This window comes from Carcharhinus amblyrhynchos, chromosome 13 (assembly GCF_965287045.1).
Source record: "Carcharhinus amblyrhynchos chromosome 13, sCarAmb.v2.hapA, whole genome shotgun sequence".
Classification (NCBI taxonomy): Eukaryota; Metazoa; Chordata; class Chondrichthyes; order Carcharhiniformes; family Carcharhinidae; genus Carcharhinus; species Carcharhinus amblyrhynchos.
This window is the reverse complement of record NC_137336.1, coordinates 20,507,213-20,534,542: the sequence shown is the minus strand read 5'-3', so window position 1 is coordinate 20,534,542 and position 27,330 is coordinate 20,507,213. Positions and strand designations below refer to the sequence as shown.

General features: G+C 41.4%; 1 protein-coding gene across 1 annotated transcript in view; it reads right to left on the bottom strand.

Moving 5' to 3' along the window:
- The window catches only part of rars1 (arginyl-tRNA synthetase 1), a 40,636-nt gene that overhangs the window by 12,717 nt on the left and 589 nt on the right, over window positions 1–27,330 (bottom strand). Inside the window, exons 2-9 of the mRNA XM_080201359.1 lie at window positions 23,047–23,181; window positions 22,024–22,212; window positions 20,947–21,055; window positions 18,957–19,057; window positions 14,264–14,385; window positions 7,888–8,008; window positions 1,838–1,967; window positions 237–341 (exon numbers count right to left, since the gene is read on the bottom strand). Coding sequence (XP_080057485.1) covers window positions 237–341; window positions 1,838–1,967; window positions 7,888–8,008; window positions 14,264–14,385; window positions 18,957–19,057; window positions 20,947–21,055; window positions 22,024–22,212; window positions 23,047–23,181 — 1,012 coding nt within the window. The remainder of the gene's footprint in view (window positions 1–236; window positions 342–1,837; window positions 1,968–7,887; window positions 8,009–14,263; window positions 14,386–18,956; window positions 19,058–20,946; window positions 21,056–22,023; window positions 22,213–23,046; window positions 23,182–27,330) is intronic.

Sequence of the window (27,330 nt, the reverse complement as noted above, 5' to 3'; positions counted from 1 at the left end):
CTTCAAAGTGTTCAGTTCCATTGACAACTGGACAGCAATTTTTGTTATTTAATTAAAAATGTCAATTTTGAAAAAATAAAACAGCACATTTCAGTATACCAGCAAGGAGTAACATTTGGACTTTAAAAATCTAAACTTCTGAAACAGTGATGATTCACAAAGCTACAACTTATGTCAGAGATTTCAGAGTAATTTTAATTTAGGCCCAGCATTCCCCATTCCAGTCTTATTTTTACCTTCTTCCTCAAATAATTTAACAACGTCATTCATCATGCTTTGGTAATACGATTCGCCCCTTTCAATCAGTTTTATATCAAGAGCGTCATAGATTTTCTGGAATTCTATAAAAGAAACCATTAAAAACATGAGGAAAAGCACTGAAACTGAAAAAACTGGTGTAAAGCAGAGAACAAAAGACACAGAACACTCGTATCACCAAGGGAAGCTGGAAACAAAGCATCCTCTGGTATCAATGAAATCAAATGCAGACGTTCATGCTTTACAAAATAACTACAAAACACCCCATTACTCTGCCAACCTTCCTCTCTCCACCACACTTGGGAAGCTTTGTCATTAATAGGCACAGCCATGAGATGTATACGGCAGTAAAAAGCTGCCGCCTGAGAACATCTCACTTGATATAATAACTGGCTAGCACAGCTCTGAAAGTCCAACTTCCTAAACTAGCAATGCTCCTCCTGAAGCTCTATCACCACTTAGAAAAGGCAAACACTTTCACAGACTAAATCATAGGAACGTACAAAGAAAAGCACAGATCTCACTCTTTGCTCAGCTTATGAACATGATCACAAATATTGGCAACTAGTGAAGACGACATCCAACGGATTGCCCTCATCGACGCACCTGGTCACCTCATTGAAAAATTTGGTCAGGTTGGTCAGACATGACCTCCCCTTAACAAAACCATTCTAATTGTTCTTGGTTAATTGCTGCCTCTCCATATGCAGATTAATTCCGTCTCTCAGAACTGCTTCAAATTCTTTCCCCGTCACTAAAGGTTAGACTGACTGGCCTGTAATTTCCTGGTTTATCCCTTTCTCCCTTCCCAAATAATGGTACCACATTGGATGTCCTCCAGCATCTCGCCTATGACCAGATAGGAATTGAAAATTATTGCCTGTTATTTCCTCCCTTGTCTCAATCAACAGCCTGGGATAAATTTCATCCAGCCCTGGAGATTTATCTACTTTAAAGTCTGTCAAACCATTCAAAACGTCCTATGTTCATTTTGTTCGTTGTATCACAGTCCTTCTCCTTGATTTTTATATCCACATAGTTCCTCTCACAAGTGAGCGCCGACACAAAGTATTCATTTAGAACCCCACCTATGCCCTCCAGCACCACACACACATTATTGATTTGGTCCTTCATTGGCCCTACTCTTTCCCTAGTTATCCTTTCATCCTTAATATACTTGTAAAACAACTTGGGATTTTCCTTTATTTTACCTGTCAGTATCCTTTCATGTGCCCTTTTTGCTCTCCTAATTTTTAAATTCCCTCTTGCACATTCTATACTCCTCTTGGGCTTCTTCTGTTTTAAGCCCTCGTTATCTGTGACAATCCCCTAGTCACCATGCTCTGTAACCTGTTCTGGTACACTGAGGGAGAAGTTAGCATGGCCACGTCTTTTGGACTGTGGGAGGAAACAGGAGCACCTGGAGAAAACCTATGCAGACACAAGGAGAATGTGCAGACTCCACACAGAATCAAAGGGAATCAAAGTTGGGTATCTGGCACTGTAGGGGGCAGTGCTAACCACCGTTCCACCGTGCTGCCCACGATGTTAGATTCCCTTAACTTGATTTCAAGCTTACCCTTCCGAGAAACATCACAGATCATATTCCAGGCCTTAATAATTTCTGGATTGTGGCTCTGCAGCGACACCACACACTCATATGCTTTCTTCTTAAAGGCTTCGTCCTCATCAAATCTTTTTTTGGATTCCTGTAAATATATAGTAATTGCTGAGAATTTCAAAACGTTAGTAAAGGACAGGAGTGTTCTATCCTTGGTTATAATAAAGAAGTTTAGATAATTGATTCCAATTCTAGAAGGATAGGATTGAAAAGCAGTGAAATCATGTTAAACTTGATCAGACCGCACCCGGCGTACTGTGAACAGTCCTGGGCTCCTAATTATAAGGCATTAAGCCATGTGAGAAGTTGCAAAAAATATTTATCACAATATGGACCCGAGACGTTAGGACAGGGTAGCCTTAGGGAAGGTTCTACTTTCGGGCAACACCAAAACCAGAGGCCATAAATTTAGGATTGCCACTAATAAGACCAGTTGGGAATTCAGAATAAACTTCTTTATCCAGAGCATGGTGAGAATGTGAAACACTCCACCACAGGGAGTAGTTGAAGGTAATATCAGAGATGCATTTAAGCAAGAGTTTGATAAGCACAAGGTTATGCTAATTGTTATAAATGAAGAGTGGTGTGAGGAGTATCATGTTTCACATAAACATTGCTATGGGAGAAGGTGAGTTTGTTTCTGTGCTCTGCATTCTATGTAACTCTATGAATATAAAGCAGCATTTTATATAATAATTGAAGATTACATTCCAGTAATCTGCAGTCAGCACACCACAAATTTAATCTTGCAGCAAAGTTTGCACTGTACAACATCTTCATGGAGCATTCAGCGTTGTCTTGACAACCATCATAAAAAGACACCTTCCATTCAGTGAAGACTGATCAGGTATAACATTTATGCATAAATTAGAGACTGATGAGTGAGTGACAGTAACTACAATGGCAATGCCATCTGGTATTTGAGATGATAAATGGCTGGAGCAGATCCTGATCAGTAAGATGAGCTAATTTCCATGCAATTAGTCCAACATAATCATCATTCACCATTTAAAATGTGAAACTATCTATGCTAAATCAACAAACAATGGAACAAAATGTTTGGCTCTACTGTTATGCTAAAATTTATTTCAAATCCATTAACAGTTGACTATTATAAAAGATCTAGGAAAATTATATTCACTCCAGGGAACAATGGGGATGTGGTTAATATGCAAGTTTCAACTCAACACAACACACCGAGGAGGACAAGCTAAATAATTTTTTCCATACAATAAATGGCAAGTTCCTGATCTCAGCTATGACTTTGTGGAAGGACTTGGGAAGGAAATATCAGGGGGACAGCCTGGGTAAGATGTTCTTTCGGAGTTGGTGCAGACTTGATGGGCCAAATGGCTGCTTTCTGCACTGTACGGATTCTATGGTTCTTCTACAACATTTTGCTTTAATGAAGTTTTATGCATAAACCTAATTAATGCATAATATTATGTATAATGCTCCCAGTCATTTTTTAAAATTCTTTCGTTAGTGTGCATTAAGAGATGTTTGTTTAAATTATGCTCAAGGCCTTATCTGATGTCATTGTTGCTGAGCTGTTTATGAGAAGTCCTTTTATTGCTCGAGTGGCTTAAATGGGAGTTGTTCATTTTTACTTTGGGAATTAGTTTTACGACCCTATCAGGAGAAGAAATGTCTGCAGTGTGATGATAGGAGCTGTTTCATTTTCAGCTCTGAGCTGCAAATTTTAGCTCAGAAGGGAGTGGTCATCAGACTGAAAGCAGTGTCTCTCACTCCCTGGTTTTGAGGAATGCTGCTGGTGTAGAAATATCTGCTGTTCCTGGCTTGACCAGAGAGCCTTCCTTTAGTTCTGAGAAGCAATCCTGACTTCAAACTGTTCTGAGTCTATTAATTCAACTGCAGCATTCATCCAAAGGATTCAGTTCCAGTATAACGTGAGCATTAGTCTTTGTTGTGTTAAACCTGTGATAACGGGTTTGTCTAAAGGAAGTTTTTGTTTGATTGTAACACCTTAGATATATTTGTTATGGGTTATACAATATTGTGGTTGTTTTGTTTCTGTTAACAGTTATTGCTAATTTTCTTTCCATAAATGTTGACTAGATTCTTAAATAAACTTCGTTTGATATAAGCTCTTTGGTAGGAAGAATGGTAGGAAGGACTATTACTTACGGGGCGAAAAACTGCAGCAGGCGATGGTGCAGAGGGACCTCGGGGTCCTTGTGCATGAGTCGCAAAAACCCAGCTTGCAGGTGCAACAGGTGGTCAGGAAGGCGAATGGGATGCTGGCCTTCATAGCGAAGGGGATTGAATATAAAAGTAGGGAGGTCTTGCTGCAGCTGTATAGGGCATTGGTGAGGCCGCAACTGGAGTACTGTGTGCATTTTTGGGCGCCGCACCTGCGCAAAGATATTTTGGCCTTGGAAGGAGTGCAGAGGAGGTTTACTAGGCTGATACCGGAGTTGAGGGGGTTGAGCTATGAGGAGAGGCTGAATAAACTGGGCTTGTACTCGTTAGAGTTTAGAAGAATGAGAGGAGATCTCATTGAGACGTATAAGATGATGAATGGGATGGATAGGATAGAAGTGGAAAGACTCTTCCCGCTCAAAAAAGACAATAGGACTAGGGGGCACAGCCTCAAGATAAAAGGGGGGCGGTTTAGAACGGAGTTGAGGAGGAACTTCTTCACTCAAAGGGTGGTGAATCTTTGGAATTCTCTGCCCGTTGAAGTGGTAGAGGCTGCCTCGCTAAATATTTTTAAGACGCAGGTTGAAGGGTTTTTGATAGGAGAGGGGATTAAGGGTTATGGGGAGAGGGCGGGAAAGTGGAACTGAGCAGCGACAGATCAGCCATGATCTTATTGAATGGCGGGGCAGGCTCGAAGGGCTGGATGGCCTACTCCTGCTCCTATTTCTTATGTTCTTATGTTCTTAAGCTCCCTAGTGGGTCATTTGAATCATACCCAAGATGAACCATATCAAAGAAACAGAGATGATGGAAGCAGGAGGAGGCCATTTGGCCCTTCCTGCCTACTCTGCCATTCATTACGATATGGCAAATCATCCAACTCAATAGCCTAATCCTGCTTTTCCCCCACAGCCTCTGATCCCATTTGTCCCAAGTGCTATATTCAGCCGCCTCTTGAATAAATTCAATGTTCTGGCATCAACTACTTCTTGTGGTAATGAATTCCACAGGCTCACCACAGGTGAAGAAATGTCTCCTCACCTTTGTCCTAAATGGTTTACCCCGAATTCTCAGACTGTGACCCCTGGTTCTGGACTCCCCCACCATTGGGAATATCTTCCCTGCATCTACCCTGTCTAGTCCTGTTAGAATTTTATAAGTCTCTATGAGATCCCCTCTCATTTGTCTGAACTCCAGCAAAAACAATCCTAACCTAGTCAGTCAATCTCTTCTCATACATCAGTCCCGCTATCCCCACAATCAGCCTGGTAAACCTTCGCTGCACTCCCTCAGGAACAAGAGCATTCTTACTCAGAAAAGGAGACCAAAACTGTACATAATATTCTAGGTGTGGCCTCACCAAGGCCCTGTAAAATTGCAACAACGCATCTCTGCTCCCATGGTCAAAATCTCTCGCAACGAAGGCCAACATACCATTTGCCTTCTTTACCACCTGCATGCTTACCTTCAGTGACTGGTGCACAAAGCCACCCAGATCCCACTGCAAACTCCACTCTCCAATTTACACCCATTCAGTTGGTAATCTGCCTTTTAGTTTTTGCTTCCAAAGTGAATAACCTCACACTTATCCAAATTATACTGCTATTGATTAGCCCACTCACCCAACCTTTCCAGATCATTCTGAAGGGTCTGTATCCTCGTCACAGTTCACCCTCCCACCCAACTTGGTATCATCTGCAAACTTTGAGATGTTATATTTTGTTCCCTTATCCAAATCATTAATATATATTGAGAATAACTGGGCTCCCAGCATCGATCCCTGCGGCACCTTACTAGTTACTGCCTGCCAATTTGAAAAACGCCCATTAATTCCAACTCTTTGTTTTCTTTCTGCCAATCAGTTTTCTACCATCTTAATACACTTTCCGCAATCCCATGTGCTTTAATCTTGTACGATAATCTCTTATGTGGGATTTTGTCAAACGCCTTCTGAATGTCCAAATATACTACATCTACTGGTTCACCCTTGTCAGCTCTACTAGTTACATCTTCAAAGAATTCCAACAGATTTATCAAGCATGATTTCCCCTTTATAAATCCATACTGTCTGATCCTGCCACTGCTTTCTTAATGCTCTGCTATAAAGTCTTTGATAATGGATTCAAGAATTTTCCCCACGATCGATGTTAAGCTTATTGGTCCCTATTTTCTTTCTACCTCCATTTTTGAATATGGAGTGACATTTGCTACCCTCCAAGCTGCAGGGACTGTTGCAGAGTCTGTAGAATCTCGGAAGATGACCACTAGTGCATCCACTATTTCTAGAGCCACTTCCTTAAGTACTCTGGAATGTAGATTATCATGCTTATCCTAGCCAAATTCAAGGTGCAAAACACAGGATCCAGGCAGACTTCATAAAACACAGCGGAGTTTCTGACCTAAACTATAACTCATGTAGGTGTTGCTGGGTAGCCAGCCTTTAATACCCAGCCCCAGTTGCCCTCAAGATGATGGTGCTGAGCCACCTTCTTGAACTGCTGCAGAACTTTGTTGTAGGATTACCCACAGTGCTGTTAGCAAAGGGATTCCAGCATTTATCCCAGTGACATTGAAGGAATGGTGTTTTGGTTCTGAGTCAGGGAGGTGCCTGGTTTTTATGGAACCTGCAGGCATTACCCTTCTTAATGGTAGAGGTCATGGGTTTGGAAGGTGTTGAGAGTAGGCTTGGTGAAATGTGACAGTATCTTGGAGGTGGTACACATTACTACCATTGTGTGCCAACGTAGTAGAGGGAGTGAGCCAGTGTACGGTGGCACAGTGGTTAGCACTGCTGCCTCTCAGCGCCAGAGACCCGGATTCGATTCTTGGCTTGGGTCACTGTCTGGGCAGAGTCTGCATGGGTTTCCTCCACGTGCTTCAGTCTCTGCTCTCAGTCCAAAAGACGTGCTGGTTTGGTGCATTAGCCATGCTGAAATTCTTCCTCCGTGTACCCGAACAGGTGCTGGAATGTGGCTTCTAGGAAATTTTCACTGTAACTTCATTGCAGTGTTAATGTAAGCCTACTTGTGACTAATAAATAAACTTTAGCTTTTAACTTTATTCGTACAGCTGGTCCACTTCAGTTTCTGATCTAAACAACTCAAATTCCCAGTTTCCACATCAGGGGAAGCTGCATTATTGGATCTGAAATTCCTCTTCCACTATGTCAGCAACGTGCTATCTTTAGTATTGTAACCTCATGTTCCACTTGGACAAGAGCATGGGAAAATCATCACTTCTAAGTATTCCTCCAAGTCACACACCATCAAGACTTGGGACTCAAAATGCTGCCTCTTCACTGGGTCAAAATCCAGAAACTCCCTGTCAAATAACAGCACCTCCGCCACATGGGCTGCAGCAACTCAAGTTGGCATTTCACCACTGGCTTCTCTGGGCAGCTAGTGACGGACAATAAATGCTGGCTTTGCCAGCAATGTCCATGTCCCAAAAATATTTTTTTCTCAAAAAGCTGAGGTAGTTTGGCAAAGGAAAGCCAAGGGTTAGGAATGCTTGAAGCACTTTAAACATTTTGACATTAAGTAGCATGTCATGGCTGTGTGCCTTTAAAGGAAGATAGCAGATGGTGAATTAGTTAAGTCACTTGAAGAAAGTCAAAGATGACAGAAACGGGCAAGAGCCTTGTGGGGAAAAGAAAACCTGGTGGAAAAAGGAAAATAGAACGGATGGGGAGAGAAACTTTTTTTAAATTCTATTTTTACCACTGAGCAGTGGCAAGGGAGATCAATGATTATACTATTACTATATTACAATTAGCTTGTCAAGCTCAGGATTATGACTGGACAATTAATGTCTAAACACCTTGCACAATGTGAGAGGAAACTTACTTTATAGAAGGCCTGAAGATCACCAATTGGAGGGGAAACGTTCAGGTAATCTGGAAACTTGTCCTGCAAGTGAGCAATCAACATACCAAATTGTGTTCCCCAGTCACCAACATGATTGATCCTGAAATCAACAAAGATGCAATTCAAATGGGGCTGTAATAAGGTAGAATTACAAAGGCATTACAAAACTCTTCCATAATGTTAATTTATGCTATTGCATTTAATAGTCATCAGCATTGTTCCATCTGCATAAGATGAAGAACACGCTGTAAATCAAATCCATTAGGGATGGGATAGCTTCATTTGCCGACTGCTGAAGAGACCAACCAATGAGGTAGGTTTTGCCAAATTTTTTTTCCTATTCTTTCATGGAAAACGGGTATCGCTGGCTGGACCAGCATCTTTATTGCACGTCTCTAAGTGCCCTTGAGGCGAGGGTGAGCTGCCTTCTTGAACTGCTGCAATCCGTGTGTAGGTACACATTGTGCTGTTTAGAAGAGAGCTCCAGGACTTTGAGCCAGCGATAGTGAAGGAATGGCAATAGAGTTCCCAGTCAGGATGGTTACGTGGCTTAGAGGGGAACTGACTGGTGATGGTGTTCCCACGCAGCTGCAACCCCCCCCAATCCTTCTGGGTAGTAGAGGTTGCAGGTGCGGAAGGTGCTGTCAAAGGAACATGCCACAAAGGAGTGATTATCAGGAGTCATTGAGGGTTCTTTGGTTAAGCCGCAGTAGCCATCGGTTGTCATGGTGGAGCATGTCAGCCCACAGGTGATGTCACCATTTTTCTCTGTCCTTACTGAGTGTTTCTCCAGGTTTGAATATCAATGTTGATGACTTTCATGTCACAGTTGCCAGCATCCTTAAAAATGGAGCTTTTGGGCATCCTATTGGTCTTCTGGTTTCAGCTACCTCAACATACGCAAACCCTTGGGTTGCAACCATCTTCAATCCTGCAAACACGTGCAAGGCTGTGCAGCCACCTTTACTTGATGAGTTCCAGCATACATGGGAGATTTCTCCAAATAAAAGATGATCATGGAATTCCACAGCGCAAATGGAGGCCATTTGGCACATCAACTCTGCAGTTGCTATCCCCACAATCCCATGCATTTATCCTAGCTAGTCCCCCTGACACTAAGGGGCAATTTAACATGGCCAATCCACCTAACCTGCAGATCTGTGGACTGTGGGAGGAAACACACGCAAACAGAGGAGGATTATACTATAGGTAGCTGCATAGATGCTAGCTATGCCTGTCTTTTTCTGGGATATGTTGAATAATTGTTATTTTTGTTCTATTCAAGTGCCCTCCCTCTTTCTTTTTCTGGTACATCGATGACTGTATCGGTGCTGTAATAAGATGCCCTTGTAGCTTTTGCAATCTCCCCCATTACTTTTTTATTGTGTAATGTTATGATTTTCAATTTACACAATTTATTTGAATCACAGCAATATACTCTGATGCAACTTGTCAGAAACTTTCTAATTGCTGCTGAAAATCTGTGCTCACTTCAAATTTCTTGGTAAATTCTTAATTCATTTGAACATACTGCTGAATACAATAGATGAATATTCCGTAAAAATACAAATTAATAACAAAACAGCAAATTAAACAGCAAGGCTCAAATAATATGTGTAATTTATATTAATTAAGCTGCATTTTGATGAAGTTACAATCTGGCATCTGTTTCTTGAAAGAATAGAAACTGTAGCTTTGAATCAACAACAATGTGCAGTCTCTGTTGTAAAGGCAATAGTAATTGGCCAATTTTCAAACTTAAAATTGTGAAAGAAGAAATAGTCTATAAAATGAAGGAAATAAGTCAGTGTTAAAGCAATGCTATCTGCAGATTCTGGGCTTACATACACATACTTTACTTAAGCATGGATTTATATATGAAAATGATTAAAGTCAAATACTGTAATGTGAAAAATGCATGAAGAGAGTATACTCTTGAGACTGATTACTCATAAAAAGTAAATTAGCAAGACTGCCCCTGATATATTTGAATTTACTTTGAACTTATGAATTACACAGCTGACACAACTCAGCTTTATATTTTCATAATCGGGAAAGGCTTCAATGTGTGCAGTGCAATTCATAACCCATCTGTGCAGCTGGGTAGTGCATGCTATTGTACATTTGGACATTCCGAAACTGAGGTAAAGCTCAAGCAAACCTATAGTCAGAGCTGTGCATCATAATGGCACAGGAGGCCACTTACTGCATCAAAAGAATTCCTCCCCACTGCCCACTCAACATCTCTTTTGTAATTAGCCATCGAGGGCAGCTTTTAAAATCTTTCTTGTACACCTCTAAGAAGAAGGTGAGGGAAGTGATTGCAGAGCCCCTGGCGATGATCTTTGCATTGTCGATGGAGTCATAGAACATAGAACACCACAGCACAAACAGGCCCTTCGGCCCGCAAGTTGCGCTGATCACATCTATACCTACTAAGCCATAGACCTATCTATAACCCCCAATGCCATTAGATCCCATATACTCATCCAGAAGTCTTTTAAAAGACCCCAGCGAGTTCACCTCCACCACCACCGACGGCAGCCGATTCCATTCACTCATCACCCTCAGTGAAAAACTTACCCCTAACATCTCCTCTGTACTTGCTTCCCTGCACCTTAAATCTGTGTCCTCTCGTAGCGACCATTTCAGCCCGGGGAAATAGCCTCTGAGAATCCACCCTATCTATTCATCTCAACATTTTATAAACCTCTCTCAGGTCGCCTCTCAACCTTTGTCTCTCCAGGGAGTAGAGTCCCAGCTCCCTCAACCTATCTTCATAAGGTATGCCTCCCAATCCAGGCAACATCCTTGTAAATTTCCTCTGTACCCTTTCAATAACTTCCACGTCCTTCCTATAGTGAGGTGACCAGAACGGCGCACAGTACTCCAAGTGGGGTCTGACAAGGGTCTTATAAAGTTGCAGCATTACCTCCCGACTCCTAAACTCAATCCCTCGATTAATGAAGGCCAGTACACCATACGCCTTCTTGACCACATCCTCCACCTGTGAGGCCGATTTAAGAGTCCTATGGACTCGGACCCCAAGATCCTTCTGCTCTTCAACACAGCTAAGACTCCTACCCTTGATACTGTATTCCTTCATCCCATTGGTCCTGCCAAAATGGACCACTACACATTTACCCGCGTTGAAGTCCATCTGCCACTTCTCCGCCCAGTCTTGTATCCTATCTATGTCCCGCTGCAACTTCTGACATCCCTCCAGACCATCCACAACACCACCAACCTTCGTATGGTTGGCAAACTTACTAACCCATCCCTCCACTTCCTCATCCAGGTCATTTATGAAAATGACAAACAGCAAGGGTCCTAGAACAGATCGCTGGGGCACTCCACTGGTGACCGACCTCCATGCAGAAAAAGACCCATCCACAACCACTCTCTACCTTCTGCAGGCAAGCCAGTTCTGGATCCACAAGGCCAAAGCCCCTTGGATCCCATGCCCTCTCACCTTCTCAAGACTTGCATGGGGGAAGGTTCTGGAGGATTGCGGATGTGGTTCCTATTTTCAAGAAAGGGAACAGGGATAGCCCAGGAAATTACCGGACGGTGAGTCTGACCTCAGTGGTTGGTAAGTTGATGGAGAGGATTCTGATGGACAAGATTTATGAGCATTTAGAGAAGTTTAGAATGATCAGGAATAGTCAGCATGGCTTTGTCAAGGGCAGGTCGTGCCTTACGAGCCTAGTTGAGTTCTTTGAAAATGTGACTGAACACATTGACGAAGGAAGAACGGTGGATGTGGTTTACATGGACTTCAGCAAGGCATCTGATAAGGTCCCCCATGCAAGACTTCTTGAGAAGGTGAGAGGGCATGGGATCCAAGGGGCTTTGGCCTTGCGGATCCAGAACTGGCTTGCCTGCAGAAGAAAGTCTGACAACACCAGGTTTAAACCTGGTGTTGTCAGGCTTTTTACTGTGTTTTCTCCAGTCCAACGCTGGCATATCCACATCTTGCCTGCAGAAGGCAGAGAGTAGTTATGGATGGGTCTTTTTCTGCTGGAGATCGGTCACCAGTGGAGTGCCCCAGGGATCTGTTCTAGGACCCTTGCTGTTTGTCATTTTCATAAATGACCTGGATGAGGAAGTGGAGGGATGGGTTAGTAAGCTCGCCAACGATATGAAGGTTGGTGGTGTTGTGAATGGTCTGGAGGGATGTCAGAAGTTGCAGCGTGACATAGATAGGATGCAAGACTGGACGGAGAACTGGCAGATGGACTTCAACGCGGATAAATGTGTAGTGGTCCATTTTGGCAGGACCAACGGGATGCAGGAGTACAATATCAAGGGTAGGAGTCTTAGCTGGGTTGAAGAGCAGAAGGATCTTGGGGTCGGAGTCCATAGGACTCTTAAATCGGCCTCGCAGGTGGAGGATGTGGTCAAGAAGGCGTATGGTGTACTGGCCTTCATTAATCGAGGGACTGAGTTTAGGAGTCGGGAGGTAATGCTGCAACTTTATAGGACCCTTGTCTGACCCCACTTGGAGTACTGTGCGCAGTTCTGGTCGCCTCACTACAGGAAGGATGTGGAAGCTATTGAGAGGGTGCAGAGGAGATTTACAAGGATGTTGCCTGGATTGGGAGGCATGCCTTATGAAGATAGGTTGAGGGAGCTAGGTTTCTTCTCCCTGGAGAGACGGAGGTTGAGAGGCGACCTGATAGAGGTTTATAAAATGTTGAGAGGAATAGATAGGGTGGATTCTCGGAGGCTATTTCCCCGGGCTGAAATGGTCGCTACGAGAGAACACAGGTTTAAGGTGCTGGGAAGCAAGTACAGAGATGTTAGGGGAAAGTTTTTCACTCAGAGGGTGATGAGTGAGTGGAATTGGCTGCCGTCGATGGTGGTAGAGGCAAACTCACTGGGGTCTTTTAAAAGACTTTGGGATGAGTATGTGGGACCTAATGGCATTGGAAGTTACAGATAGTTCTATGGCTTAGTAGGTATAGATGTGATCAGCGCAACTTGTGGGCCGAAGGGCCTGTTTGTGCTGTAGTGTTCTATGTTCTACGAAATCTCCCCTCAGTCTCTTTCACTCCAAGGAGTTTCTCTGACCTAATTTTGTAGCTTAGGTCCCTAATTCCTAGAGCTATTCTGGTATATACCTTCTGCACCCTCTCAAGGACCACATCTAGGTTCAGCGTAGCTTCACTGCTTTCGACTTGATTCACTATTATCACATGTATTGGTATACAGTATTGTTTCTTTGCACTATATAGACAAAGCATACCATCCATAGAGAAGGAAAGGACGGAGTACAGATCGTAGTGTTACAGTCACAGCTAGGGTGTAGAGAAAGATCAACTTAATGCAAGGTAGATCCATTCAAAAGTCTGACGGCAGCAGGGAAGTTCTTGAGTCGATTGGTAAGTGTCCTCAGACTTCTGTATCTTTTGCCCGATGAAAGAAGGTGGAAGAGAGACTGTCCGGGTGCTTGGGACCGTAATTATGCTTATATTCACTACATCTATTTATGAAGCAGAAGCTCTCAAATACTTTACAAATTAATTACTATCTCAATATGCTCTGCCAGCCTTCAAAGATCCAAGCACCACTCCTACTCCCCCCCTCCAGGTGCTCTATTCTTTAGAACTGTGCCACTAAGTCCATATTGTCTGTTCGTATTCCTTCTGCTAAAGTACAGCACATCACATTTCTCTATATTAAATTCCATCCGCCACTTACCGTTCTGTGAGTTTACCTCAGCTCTGTTGCAGTCGATTGGTACCACTCTCGCTGTTCATTATCAGCAAATTTTGAAATTTTATTGTGAATTCCAATATCCAAGTCATTTACATATCAAAGCAAAGGTGATCTTAGCACTAACACTTGGAGAGTACAACCGTCGGCCATCTTCTAGTTTGAAAAGCAACTAATTAACCACAGCTCATTTTCTGCCTTCAACCATCTTCTTTTCAATCCAGCTGATGCTGTTGCTTTACCCATTATCACACTGTTTGCACCATGAAACATTTTGTCACTTAATCTCTTCTGCCCTCCACCTTAACACAGAAATTCGCTTCTGCTTTACGCCACCCCGCCGCCTCCCCCTCCACCGAAACATCTATTATGTTTCTAACTTTCCACAGTTCTAATGAATGGTCACAGACCTGAAACATTAACTCGATTTCTCACTCCACAGATGCTGCCAGACCTGCTGAGTCTTTCCAGCATTTTCTGCTTTTATTTCAGATTTCCAGTATGTGCAGAATTTTGTTTTTGTATTAGTGGTCAAAAATTGGAGAGTAAATCTATGAAACTGGGTTACTAACCACCACCCCATCTCCCCCAGTGAAGCGGGATTCAATCAAAGGCATAATTAGTTGTTTCCACTGACCTTGAAACATCATAACCCACAAATTCAAACAAGCGGCACATGCTGTCTCCAATGATGGTCGATCGCAAATGGCCCACGTGCATCTCTTTGGCAATATTGGGAGAGGAGAAGTCTACCACCACCTGCAAAGAAACCACATCTGCATTAGCACTTTCATGCAATACTGTGTTGATACCACGTTTTCAGGGTTGCTCTAAATGACGGGATCAGAAATCAAGTCAAGTGTAGATAGTCTCCAATCTCCACCCAACAGATTTAACATTGTAGCATTAATTATAGCGGATACAAACATCAAATAAGCTATAGCAAAATGATTGTATTACCAAAGTGTCATCATCAGGGTGCTTTTGAGTACCTCATGACAGACGGAGGTGAGCAATATTGAATGGCCATATGAAAAAAACTTTTGCATTCATATTGTAACTTTCATAATCTCAGGACATCACTCAGTGCTTTACAGCCCGTGGTACTTGAACTGTTGTCATTATTACAATGCAGAAAACGTGACAATCAATTAGTGCACAGCAAGTTCCAGCAAACAGCAATATGATACTGATCATATAATGTTGACTGAGGGACCAATATTGGCCAAGACACTGGGGATAACTCTTTTGCTGCTCCTCAAAGTAGTGCCATGGAATCTTTTATACCCACCTGAGGGGGCAGATAGGGCCTTGGTTTAGTCAAAGGATGTCTTTCCCAACAACACAGCACCTCTTCATTACTGCACTGTAGTGTCAGCCTGGGTTGCATGTGGCACACAAACAGATGGAGGGAGAAATTCAAGGGACACAAAGATTACCTCCCCTTTAAAATGTACAGTATTTGATAGGTGCAGCTGCAGCAGGTGGTCAGGAAGGCGAATGGGATGCTGGCCTTCATAGCGAGGGGGATTGAATATAAAAGTAGGGAGGTCTTGCTGCAGCTGTATAGGGCATTGGTGAGGCCGCAGCTGGAGTACTGTGTGCAGTTTTGGGCGCCGCACCTGCGCAAGGATATTTTGGCCTTGGAGGGAATGCAGAGGAGGTTTACTAGGCTGATACCGGAGTTGAGGGGGTTGAGCTATGAGGAGAGGCTGAATAAACTAGGCTTGTACTCGTTAGAGTTTAGAAGAATGAGGGGAGATCTCATTGAGACGTATAAGATGATGAATGGGATGGATAGGATAGAGGTGGAGAGACTCTTCCCGCTCAAAAAAGACAGTAGGACTAGGGGGCACAGCCTCAAGATAAAGGGGAGGCGGTTTAGAACGGAGTTGAGGAGGAACTTCTTCACTCAAAGGGTGGTGAATCTCTGGAATTCTCTGCCCGTTGAAGTGGTGGAGGCTGCCTCGCTAAATATTTTTAAGAAGCGGGTTGATGGGTTCTTGATAAGAGAGGGGATTAAGGGTTATGGGGAGAGGGCGGGAAAGTGGAACTGAGCCACGACAGATCAGCCATGATCTTATTGAATGGCGGGGCAGGCTCGAAGGGCTAGATGGCCTACTCCTGCTCCTATTTCTTATGTTCTTATTATGGTTTAGCAGAACAGAAATTTAACTGTGCAATTCTTGATTAAACAACTTGTGGGGAAAAACTGTATGTGTGCACACTTTAACTTCTCCTCGACTCCTTGGGAATCAAAAAGTAGCATCTCTTTATAACATTTAGAATTGACAATTTAATCAAACACATTTCCCCTTTGATTAATTAAAAATTATCAATGCTACTTTTTGATGATTCCCAAAGAATTTTTAATAGAATGTGAACTTTAATTTGAATAAAATTCCTAGAAATCTACAAAACAGAATGGAATTTGACTGAATCATTATAAACCAGTTAGTCCATCTTTTGACAAGGCCCAATCTCCTTGTTGTATTTCTCAGCTTTTTGCCAACTGCTGCTACTGTCCCATTCCAATATTCTGTGTGCAAGCCATTCTGCTTAGGTCTCACTTTCATATAACTCTCTTGTTTAGTTGATTCAAAGGTAGCATTTCCCATCAGAGTCAAAATGTACGATGAGACTTGAGAATGGTGCCCAGGCTGATATTTCAGTGAATTGAGGGAGAGCCATTTTGTTAGAAATGTTATCTGTCAGATGATTTGATATCCTAACTATAAGTCAATTTAAAAAGGTCCCACGGCACAATTTAGAAAATGAGCATGTATCACGTTGCTGTGTTGGGGGAGATGTACAAATAAGCAGTAATGTCTGTTTCCAAAACAAGTCAGTAAATCTCAAGAACAATTTATCTTCCACAAACATTCTGGTGTATCCTGAGTATATGAAAGGTTCTATATGAATTCAGGTTCTTTCTCCTTCACTGCCTTCTAGATTATGACTCCTTTTTTCCCTGTCTTGCTGTCCTTTTCTGCAATTACACCTTCCTTTCTTTTCCTTTTTTGCTTTGATCTAATTTATTTCAATGCTTTTGCCTATTTTGATATCAGAAGCTCCTCCCAATTGGGGATGAAGACTCTCCATGATGGCTATTGACGCATGACGCAAAATGTCTGTTCCAACATTTTCAGGTTTCAAAAATGTGATCAAAAAAGTTGATTGACAAAGCTGATAAAGTTTTCTAGAGATATAATATATATATATACACACACACACACACACGTGTGTGTAGTCACATCTCTTTATAACATTTAGAATTGACAATTTAATCAAACACATTTCTCTTTTGATTAATTAAAAATTATCAATGCTACTTTTTGATGATTCCCAAAGAATTTTTAACAGAATGTGAACCTTAAATATGAATAAAATTCCTAGAAATCTATAAAACAGAATGGAATTTGACTGAATCATTATAAACCAGTTAGTCAATGAATACACTGTTAGCCTTAGCTCAGTGGTAAATCTTTGAGTCAAAAAGTTATGGCTCATGTCCCAGTCCACAGACTTGAGTGCAAAGTGTTAGCTGATATTTCAGTGAAGTACTGGCGCAGTCAGAGGCGAGTCATTTGGTTGTAGTCCTGAAAGTGGCCATAAAGAATCCTATTACTTAATTCAAAGAATTGGTGGCACGGCAGCATAGTGGTTAGTTAGCACTGCTGTCTCACAGCTCCAGGGACCTGGGTTCGATTCCCGACTTGGGTCACTGTGTGGAGTTTGCACATTCTCCCTGTGTTTGTATGGATTTCCTCCGGATGGTCCAGTTTCCTCCCAAAGTCCACAAATGTGGGGGTTAGATTGACTGGACATGCTAAAGTAACCCTTAGTGTCCCAGGATGTGATAGGTTACAGGGATTAGCAGGATAACTAAATGGGGATAGGGCTTGGGTGGGATTGTTGCTGGTGCAGACTTGATGGGCTGAATGGCCTCCTTGTGCACTTTCGGTTTCTAAGAGTAAAGACTGACCAGTTTTCACCACCCATAAACGCAACCAGAACAATTTGACATCTCATTATTTAATTGCTGTTTGTGGGGTCTTGGAGTATGTAAATTGATTGTGGCCTTTCCCACTCTATAACATTAACTACACGTCAAAGGTACTTTACTGATTGTAAACTGTTTAGCAAGGTCCCTGAAGTTGTAAAAGACATGATATAAAAGCAAATCTTTCTTTTCTTGTCAATGAAATCACAGGTCTCAAAACAATTATTTTAAAAGACAAAACTATGTGCCATTGATGGAATGTGGGAAATGCAGCAGCCAATTTGTACAAAGCAAGTTCCGATTGGAGAGGTGATGGCCTAGTGGTATTATCGCTAGATTATTAATCCAGAAACTCAGCTAATGTTCTGGGGAGCCGGGTTCAAATCCCGTCATGATAGATGGCGGAATTTGAATTTTAAAAAAAATCTGGAATTCAGAATCTACTGATGACCATGAAACCACTGTTGATTGTCAAAAAACCCATCTGGTTCACTAATGTCCTTTAGGGAAGGAAATCTGCTGTCCTTACCTGGTCTGGCTTACATGTGACTCCAGAGCCACAGCAAGGTGGTTGACACTCAACCGCCCTCTAAGAGCAATTAGGGATGGGCAATAAATGCTGGCTGGACAGGGGTGCCCATGTCCCATGAATGAATTTTTAAAAAAAACAGCAATTAGGTACTTAATCAGCTGTTTTTAGATACTGGATAGAAAAATGTCAGCGAGAACACCAATTGAAAAATAACAGCACAGAGACCATTCAGCCCATCATTCATGTGTGGACTCTTTAGCAGAGCCATTAAATTGATCCTCAGCACATTCCTTGCAAACATTTCCATTTCAAATAAATACCCAATCTTCTTTTGAAATTTACTACTGAATCTGCTTCCAACATCCTTTCTGGCAATAATTTTGAGAGAACTCCCTTGCCCTTCTTCAAAATAATGATAATGGGATCCACCTGATAAGGCAGGTGTGGGTCTTAGTTCAATATCTTGTCCAAAATGTAGCACTTCAGATTGTGCAATATTCCCCCAGTGTTGCAAGGAAGTGCAGGGCTGGATTGTGTGTTCCAGTTTCTGAATTGTTTGCTTTGGGGACTGTGTAGGCCTTGTCACGTAATAAATAGTGTCTCACAACCACACACACAAGTATTTGGAAGATACCACGCATTGAAAAACCAGGCACGTACGACAACAACGTTTTGCACGGAATATTGGCTGGAACCAATGGTCTTTCAACTCACGAGTGCTACAAATGACCATGGCTGACTTCAGCTGTTCTAAAAAAAAGATATTCTGCTCTTCCCTATTAGTAAATTGCGTACCTTCTTCTTTGGTCCTACTGGAGGAGGCCGAACTCCATTTACAAGGAGGTCTGTCAGCAGCTTGGAGACAAATTCTCTTTTGAGATGAACATTGACAAAGCCTAGATATGAGAAATTAAAATTAGTGTAGGAGCATTCAGAAATATGGAAAATAGTTCTGAAGACATCTTACTCCAAGGTTTCTCATGTACGCTCTTTAAGCGTTGACAATTGATAAGATTGCTGTTTCCATTTTGTTGTACTTTGCTAATTTATAGATTACTTACTATACATTCCTTTCCTGATATGGTTCTGCCAGAACGCGGCTCCTAAGAGTGTGAATGGTTAAGAGGTGCACAGAAATTTGAAAATAACGACAGATAATGCAGATTCAGTGTCAGGTTACCAGTTCTCACTTCAGCTCTCTCCATAACGGGTTTTTATTGTGACCAACATGTCATTAAAAGCCGGTGGAAATCTGGCATTTCCTCCAGTGAGCAGAAAAAAAATGGGAGACCCAGGGAGTTGGATAACAAAGAAATTCAATATTTATTTCAAGCTCTTGAGACAGATGCAGTTACATTTAAAACAGCCTTCCATTATCCATTTTCAAAATGCAGGAAAAGCAGAAGAGATGTCTACAGGACTTGATGGACCATTTGGACAAATTAGTCAGGATGCATGTTCGGCAAGCAAATTACACAAGGTCAATGCATTACCCGTCAATCAGAGCCCAGATGAGATGTGAATATCTGCTTCTCCATAAGCGGGACAAGAATTCCTGTTTCTTCACAATGCTGGATTTGACAATTCTGGCTTGAGAAGTTTATGATTAAATAAGTACTCTGGAATTTCTCTACAGTATTAAATTCTTGTAAAAGATCTGAATTCTATTAAGATATCTTCACCAACCTTCTGTAATCATTGCATTAAGTCAAGCAAAGAGCTCTTTCACCACTGATAATGCTATCATGGGCAGCCGTGGTGGCACAGTGGTTTGCACTGCTGCCGCACAGTGCCAGGGACCCTAGTTCAATTCCCGGCTGGGTCAACATGTGTGTGGAGTTTGCACCTTCTCCTCGTATCTGCGTGGGTTTCCTCCAGATGCTCTGGTTTCCTCCCACAGTCTGCAAGATGTGCTGGTTAGGGTGCATTGACCCGAACAGGTGCCAGAGTGTGGCGACTACGGGAATTTCACAGTTGCTTCATTGCAGTGTTAATACAAGCTTTACTTGTGACTAATAAAGAAACTTTAAAATTTTAAAAACTTTAAATCATATCTTAATTAATTGTAAAGAAAAAAAACAAAATACTGATCTCATCTGAACTGCTAATTCTTTTGATTCAGTTCAGTATTTGGGTTATTTGTATTAACCTGGAAATAAACCTAATCGTTTTACTGTGCATTCAGTATGGTATATTTTGCATTTCATTTGGTGGGTATCCTATACTATTCATCATACAATTCAAAAAGTGCTAACTTCGCAAAGTGGTCATATTAGAATAGACATGGTACATAGACTTTGGACAAAATGAAATTGCATGAAGAACGTACTTTACGTGAAATACGGCAAAAGCATTGGGCAAAACCCAATCTGTAATGGCTACCTACTAGTGTCAGCTAGAGATGCTATGTGACCCATGGAAACAAGGAAGTGTCATATTAGCCTAGCTGTTGATAGTCTTGCTTCTGAAACAGAAATGCTGTGGTTTGAATCCCATGCCAGGGTTTGAGCACATATTCCTGACAGACACAACGACGTTGAGTGTTAGAGACGTTTTTCTTCAGTTAAAACCATTTGACTTTCTATCTAATTTAAATAAAAATAAAAAGCTTACAGGGAAAGACACTAGGGTTGGTGTTCTGGAATGATGAGATTAACTATTGCCAAGGTTCTTTTCACATCAATCTAACTGATAGAAGAAAAAGTACATGCAGAATTTAAGAACTGAACTAAAAGAAACATAAATTCAACCAATTTAATAATACAATTTGAAATAAATCACTTACCTGGTCCAGCAATCTCAACTTTTTCAATTATATCATTTTTTGGAATGTTATTGATAATTTGCTTGGCAATCTCTATGGGATTAATCTTCTCTCCTTTGGCTTTTAATAGCTGTAAAACAATCCATAAACAAGGAATAATGTATGTTATTCTTCTAGAGACAATGATGGACTATAATGCATGAATTTGATTCTGACCTTCATTCGCTCATAAAATTGGGACTTTTTCTATCACCTTGCTAACCATATAAGCAGTAAAACAGAAGCAATTATAAATACAATTCGAATACTTGTGAACTTTATCATCACTGAGGTTTTGCTCCAATATTTGGAGAATGTTTCCTAGCCCTAGCTGTGCCTAGTGTAGCCCTAGTGTGCTTTTCAGTATATGTTCTTGCAATATTAGCATCTTAGTGTACATTTTTGGGGGATGCTGTTGACAAAAAAGGTGCTCTCAGCTGCCGTTGGAAACTTGTTATTTTATCAGTGCCGCTGCCTCAATAAACTACTTTTTTCTGGACAGCCCAACTTCCTTAATTATTCAGAAAATATTTCTCAAAAATAAACCCAATCCCAAAAAGTGTGTTTTCGCGCAAAAGCCGAATGCATATACATGTTCCCAGACTATTTTTACTCTCCACAAAATGCAGTAAATGCTAACAAACTGCAAAAAAAAACTACTAGTGATCACATCAGTCCAAGTTGATTACCCATTCCATAGGCAGTACAGTGGCAAAGCGGTTAGCACTGCTGTCTTACAGCAGCAGGGACCCGGATTCAATTCCCAGCTCGGGTCACTGTCTGTTTGGAGTTCGCACATTCTCCCCACGTCTGCGTGGATTTCCTCCGGATGCTCCGGTTTCCTCCCACAGTCCAAAGACGTGCTGGTTAGGTGCAGTGACCATGCTAAATTCTACCTCAGTTATCCGAACAGGCGCTGGAGTGTGACGAGTAGGGGATTTTCACAGTAACTTCATTGCAGTATTAATATAAGCCTACTTGTGACTAATAAATAAACTTAAAAAAAAATATCAATCCTGTCCAAGTCATTTTGTTCCCTAGTTCACAAGTTTCTCATACCTGGGATATTGCCATGGCACTATTGCATTGATAATCGCCAAATTTTGAATGCTGGCTTGGTGTGACTGCTAATGGTGGGTTGTCAAGATGTGGGTAGGCAACTCTGATGGCAACACTGAAAATGTTCTGTAGACGCTGGTTGACGTTTATCATGCTGGTTCCTGTTTTGTTCTCCTCTTCTTGTAGGCTCTGAAATAAGTGAAATGCAAAAGAAGAAGTTGCTCTTTGAAGTCAAATCTACATTTTCTGCATAAGAGATGGTGAAAGCATCTTTCTTTTATGTTGGCAGGGGGAATTCAGCAGAAATCAATTTTGCAAGATTAAAACATTAGGTAGATGTTGAGTCAAATGTATGAGAACTTGCAGAGTGGCGTCAAACACTACTGTTACAGTTTAAGCCCTGGATATGCAATAAGTTTTCACACTTCAACAGATGCACAAAAAGAATGTTCAAAGAGCAGCAGAGATCACCATCAACGACCAATAACATAGTCCATGATAAAACCAAGGACAACACTGGACTAGTAATCCAGAGACCCAGAGTAATGCTCTGGGGACCCAGGTTGATGAAATTTGAATTCAATAAAAATATCGAATAAGAAGTCTAACGATGACCATGATTATTTTTCATAAAAACCCATCTGGTTCACTAATACCCTTTAAGGGAAGGAAGCCCGCCACCCTTACCTGATCTGACCTAGGTGTGACTCCAGGTCCATAGCAAGATGTCCACTCTGAAAAGGCCTAACAAACCTCTTAGTTTAAGGGCAATTAAGGATGGGCAATAAATGCTGGCCTAGCCAGCGACGCCCTCACCCCTAAATGAATTTTAAAAAACCTAACTGAAATTTCAGTTGCTTATCTGTCCATTTGTTATTTGACTGCATTGTCCTACCGATAAAATTTCTCCTAGACTGACATCTGACACAACATCATTTAACTTGTCTCCCACCCCTCTCCCCATAAATATTTACTTCAGCCCCATTTTCCTGCTTTAGGAATGAATTTTGAAACACTACCTACCCGTTTGAGAACATTTAGCCGGTATTTGAGTTTGGTGTTTTCCTCTAACATCTCACCCAGTCCCAAGGAATAGTCTAGTGTCGCAGGGTTTTTCAAACTCTCAATTTCGGCAATAAGACACTTAATTTCTTTCTCCTGGACAAAAGTTAAAAAAAAAACGAAATGAGGGGAGATGTGACTACAATTCATAAACAGCGGGGTTAGATTTCCAGCCTGTGCCCATATGTAAAGCGTATCGATCATTTCTACAATGAGCACAAAATCTGGTTTCCATAGCAGGCAGCCAATTCAAGTTTTCTGTCAGGGCAACAAGTTGAAAATCTATTTCAGTATTTCTTCCTCACACATCATAAATGTCAGTGTGTTTACATCAGGCAGGTTTTATTTATCTGTTCCGCAATTACTTTTATAATAATAATAATAATCATCAAGCTAACCTTAAGGGGATAATTGAAAGGAGGAAAATGTGCAATTGTAACACACGTCACATCTTTCACAACGTTCTTTAAAAGTTCAATCCCCATTAATCATGTTTCAAGCATGGCCACTATTGCAATTAAAATTATAATTAATAAGTATTTTACAGATTTACTCCACCGGAAGAACAAGTTTTGTTTGAAAATGAGTTAGAATCATCACAGAAGTAATGGTGCAGGAGGTGGTCATTCAGCCCATTGAATCTGCACTAACAAGAATCCCATCCAGGCCCTATCCCTGTAACCCCACACGTTTACCCTGTTAGTGTCAGGGAGACTAAGGGACAATTTGGCATGGCCAATCAACCCAACCTGCACATATTTGGGGTGAGAGTGTAAACTGGAGCACCCAGAGGAAACCCAGACAGACACAGGGAGCATGTGCAAACCACCCCCACAACCACAGACATACACACACTAAATGGAACAAATAAGCAGAAATGTCTCAATATTTTTTTACTAATTGGCTATTCACAACTTATAAAATCATGGATAACTCACCTCACTTGTATTATTGGTGAGGATGCTATTAAAGCGCTCAAACTGCATTTGATAAGTCCAACATAATAAACCTGTGGCGTAAATTAATGTCTCTGATATTTCAGTATAACAAGTGAGGGGGTTGGTTGAAGGATGGAAATTCTAAGTTAATGTTCCTTGGATTGGCAAAATGTAGCTAATACGCAGCCAGGGCAGTGACCCCTGAAGATTAAACGGATTTTCGACAACAGTCGGGCAGAGTATTTACATCGTTGCTACGAGGGTGTTAAATGCAACACACAGTCCCATGGGTTTATTGATTTGTAAGTTTGAGACTCCTGGCCACGACAGAAATCTTTCTTACTTCCGATCATTTGTTTGCAAGTTTACCAATATTAAAATGTTAGATGGTAATGGACAGGACAATCATACAACCTGAATTATTTCTGATCAGATAGTAACAACAAAACAATAGTAGGTTGTACTCCCATATTACTAACAGTAATCCCTAGATCTGCTGTTTGTCTCTCACAACACAAAGACTTCTGAGACCCGATCAGAGCTGACATTGTTCTGCCCAGAGTGAGATCCCATTAAAGGAGCAGATACAGCATTAAATTTCCTGTTTGCTTTTATGGAGCTTTGCTTCTGACAGTTGAAAATCACGGATAGACCTTCTTTAATAATACTAGTTCTGTTGCCAGAGTTCACTAACACGTTAATAGGGTAGCATTTTCATACAGGGCTCTACTCCTTAACTCTTACATCTTAGGAGGTGAAAACACAGACACTGCTGTTTGAAGGAAAGAGAAATTGGAGGAAAAAGTCTACTAGATAAAAAGGAATCTCACTATTTATTTCAAAAATGCATTTCATAAAAGATCAGTGGTGAGTTGGATGATTTTTCAGGTACTGTATTATAGTGCAGGGCTAGTTACATTGCTCAATGGCTTTTGGGTTGGTTGCATAGGCCAACATGAACTGGTAATTCCAGCAAAGTCATTTATATATTTTTCTTTACTTGTCCTCACAAGTTTATAATAATAAATGCACACAAAATGCCTGTAATCAGATTTCAGGTAGCAATTAAATAAATGAATGAACTAAATACTTTGAATTATATTTTGGGTGGATTCTATCAACTGGAAATTAACTAAATAAATACATTTATTTCACTGAATTAGGCTTCAGGGAAGCACCAGCCAGTGATTAAACAAATTAATCCACCAGCCATTAATTTGTTCGCTCAATATATTTGCCCTGAAAACTTACAATGGTGTTTATTACAGCCCGCTGGTGGTCATTAGGGTCTCGTCAGAGACAACAAGGTGTCGATTTCTGCAACATTGGTGTATTGTTCGAGGGTCACACAGCCATTTTAAAAGTGGTCTTCATCAAATTTTTAAAATTTTACCTTTGAATATATAGTTAAATACTTGCATGGTGCAGTGTGTTCATAAGGGTTTTCTTCTCAAAGGAATGTATTTTTGCTAAGAGTTTATTGAAGTATTTCCCTAAAATGTCAGCCATTGCTTCTCTACTGTCTCACCTTTTAACCTATTTTACCAATCATTTCAGCCAACTCTTGTCATCATACCCTTCTAATTTGCCCTTTTATTTCACGGTTTAAACCATAAGACTTAGACCTACATTTCTCAACCTCAAACTGAACGTGAAATTCTATGTTATGATCACTGCAGCCTAGAGATCCTTTATTGAGGTAATTCATTAGTTCTGGTTCATTGTCCATTTCCAAGTCTAATAGTCTGCTTCCTGGTTGGCACCAGAACTTTCTGCTTTTGGAAATTGTCTCAAAAAACACCTATGAACTCATCACCAGTTTATCTTTATCAATCGGATTTGTCCAATCTATAAGATGATTAAAATAAACTATGATCATTGCATTACCTTTCTTATAAACCCCCATTTCCTTCTGTACAATATGCCAAATCCTACAGTGTAACTACTATTGCTATTAAGCTACTCCCACAAGTGATTTTTTTTACCTCCGCTACTTCTTAACTCTACCCAAACTAAATCTACATCTTGATCTTCCTCCAAAGGCCTGACTTAGCAGACAAGCTAGCAGCAAAAGGCTAAACCTGGTAGCAACAGACCCCAAAGAGTCATTAGGAGCCCATAAGAGATAGGGAAGACAGATAATGTTTGGGATAATGGACACACTGCCTCATGAAAATCTACAAGCAGAAGGACTGATATGTACTGCCCATGTGCATGTGCCTATGTATGAATGTCCCATGATATTTCTCGATGGGTAGAGCCCTGTTTCAGAGGCATTCTTTGGAGTAGTGCTCCCTCAACAGGCTGACAAATAAATGACCATTTAGCGCCTGAGGTTCCTGAGTTAGTTTTGCATAATCTGTTCCGCAACACCACCCTTACCGCTCTTTCAGACAGTGAGTTCCAGATTCCTATCACCCTCTGGGAGATGATGCTTTTCCTCAAATACCCACTAAATCTCCTGCCCCAACCTTAAATAAGAACATAAGAGATAGGAGCAGGAGTAGGCCATCTAGCCTGCCCTGCCATTCAACAAGATCATGGCTGATCTGAAGTGGATCAGTTCCACTTTCCCCCCATAACCCTTAATTCCCCTGTCTGTCAGAAACCTATCTACCCGTGACTTAAATATATTCAGTGAGGCAGCTTCCACCACTTCAATGGGCAGAGAGTTAAAGAGACTCACCACCCTTTGAGTGAAGAAGTTCTTCCTCAACTCCGATCTAAACTGCACCCCCCCCCTTATTTTGAGGCTGTGCCCTCTAGTTCTGCTATTCTTTCTAAGCGGGAAGAATCTTTCCACCTCTACCCTATCTATCCCCTTCATTATCTTATGTGTCTCTATAAGATCCCCATAAATCTAAGCCCATATATAATAAAAACAAAATACTAAAGATGTTGGAATCTGAAACAAAAACATAAAATATTGGAAAATCTCAGCTTGCCCCATGCTCAGGCAGCACAGTGGTTAGCACTGCTGTCTCCCAATGCCAGGGGCCCAGCTTTGGTCACTGTCTGTGCAGAGTCTGTATGTTCATCCAATGCCTACGTGGATTTCCTATAGGCGCTCCCGTATCCTCCCACAGACTGACAGACGTGCTTGTTCGATGGATTGGCCATGCGAAGTGCTCCTTAATGTTAGGGGGATTAGCCGGGTAAATATGTGGAGTTGTGTTAGGGTCTGAATGGGATTGTTGATGGTGCAGGCTCGATGGGGCTGAATTGCCTCCCTCTGATTGTATAAGGTCTGACAGCATCTGTGGAGACAGAATAGTTGCTCTGAAGAAGGGTCATCCAGACTCTATTC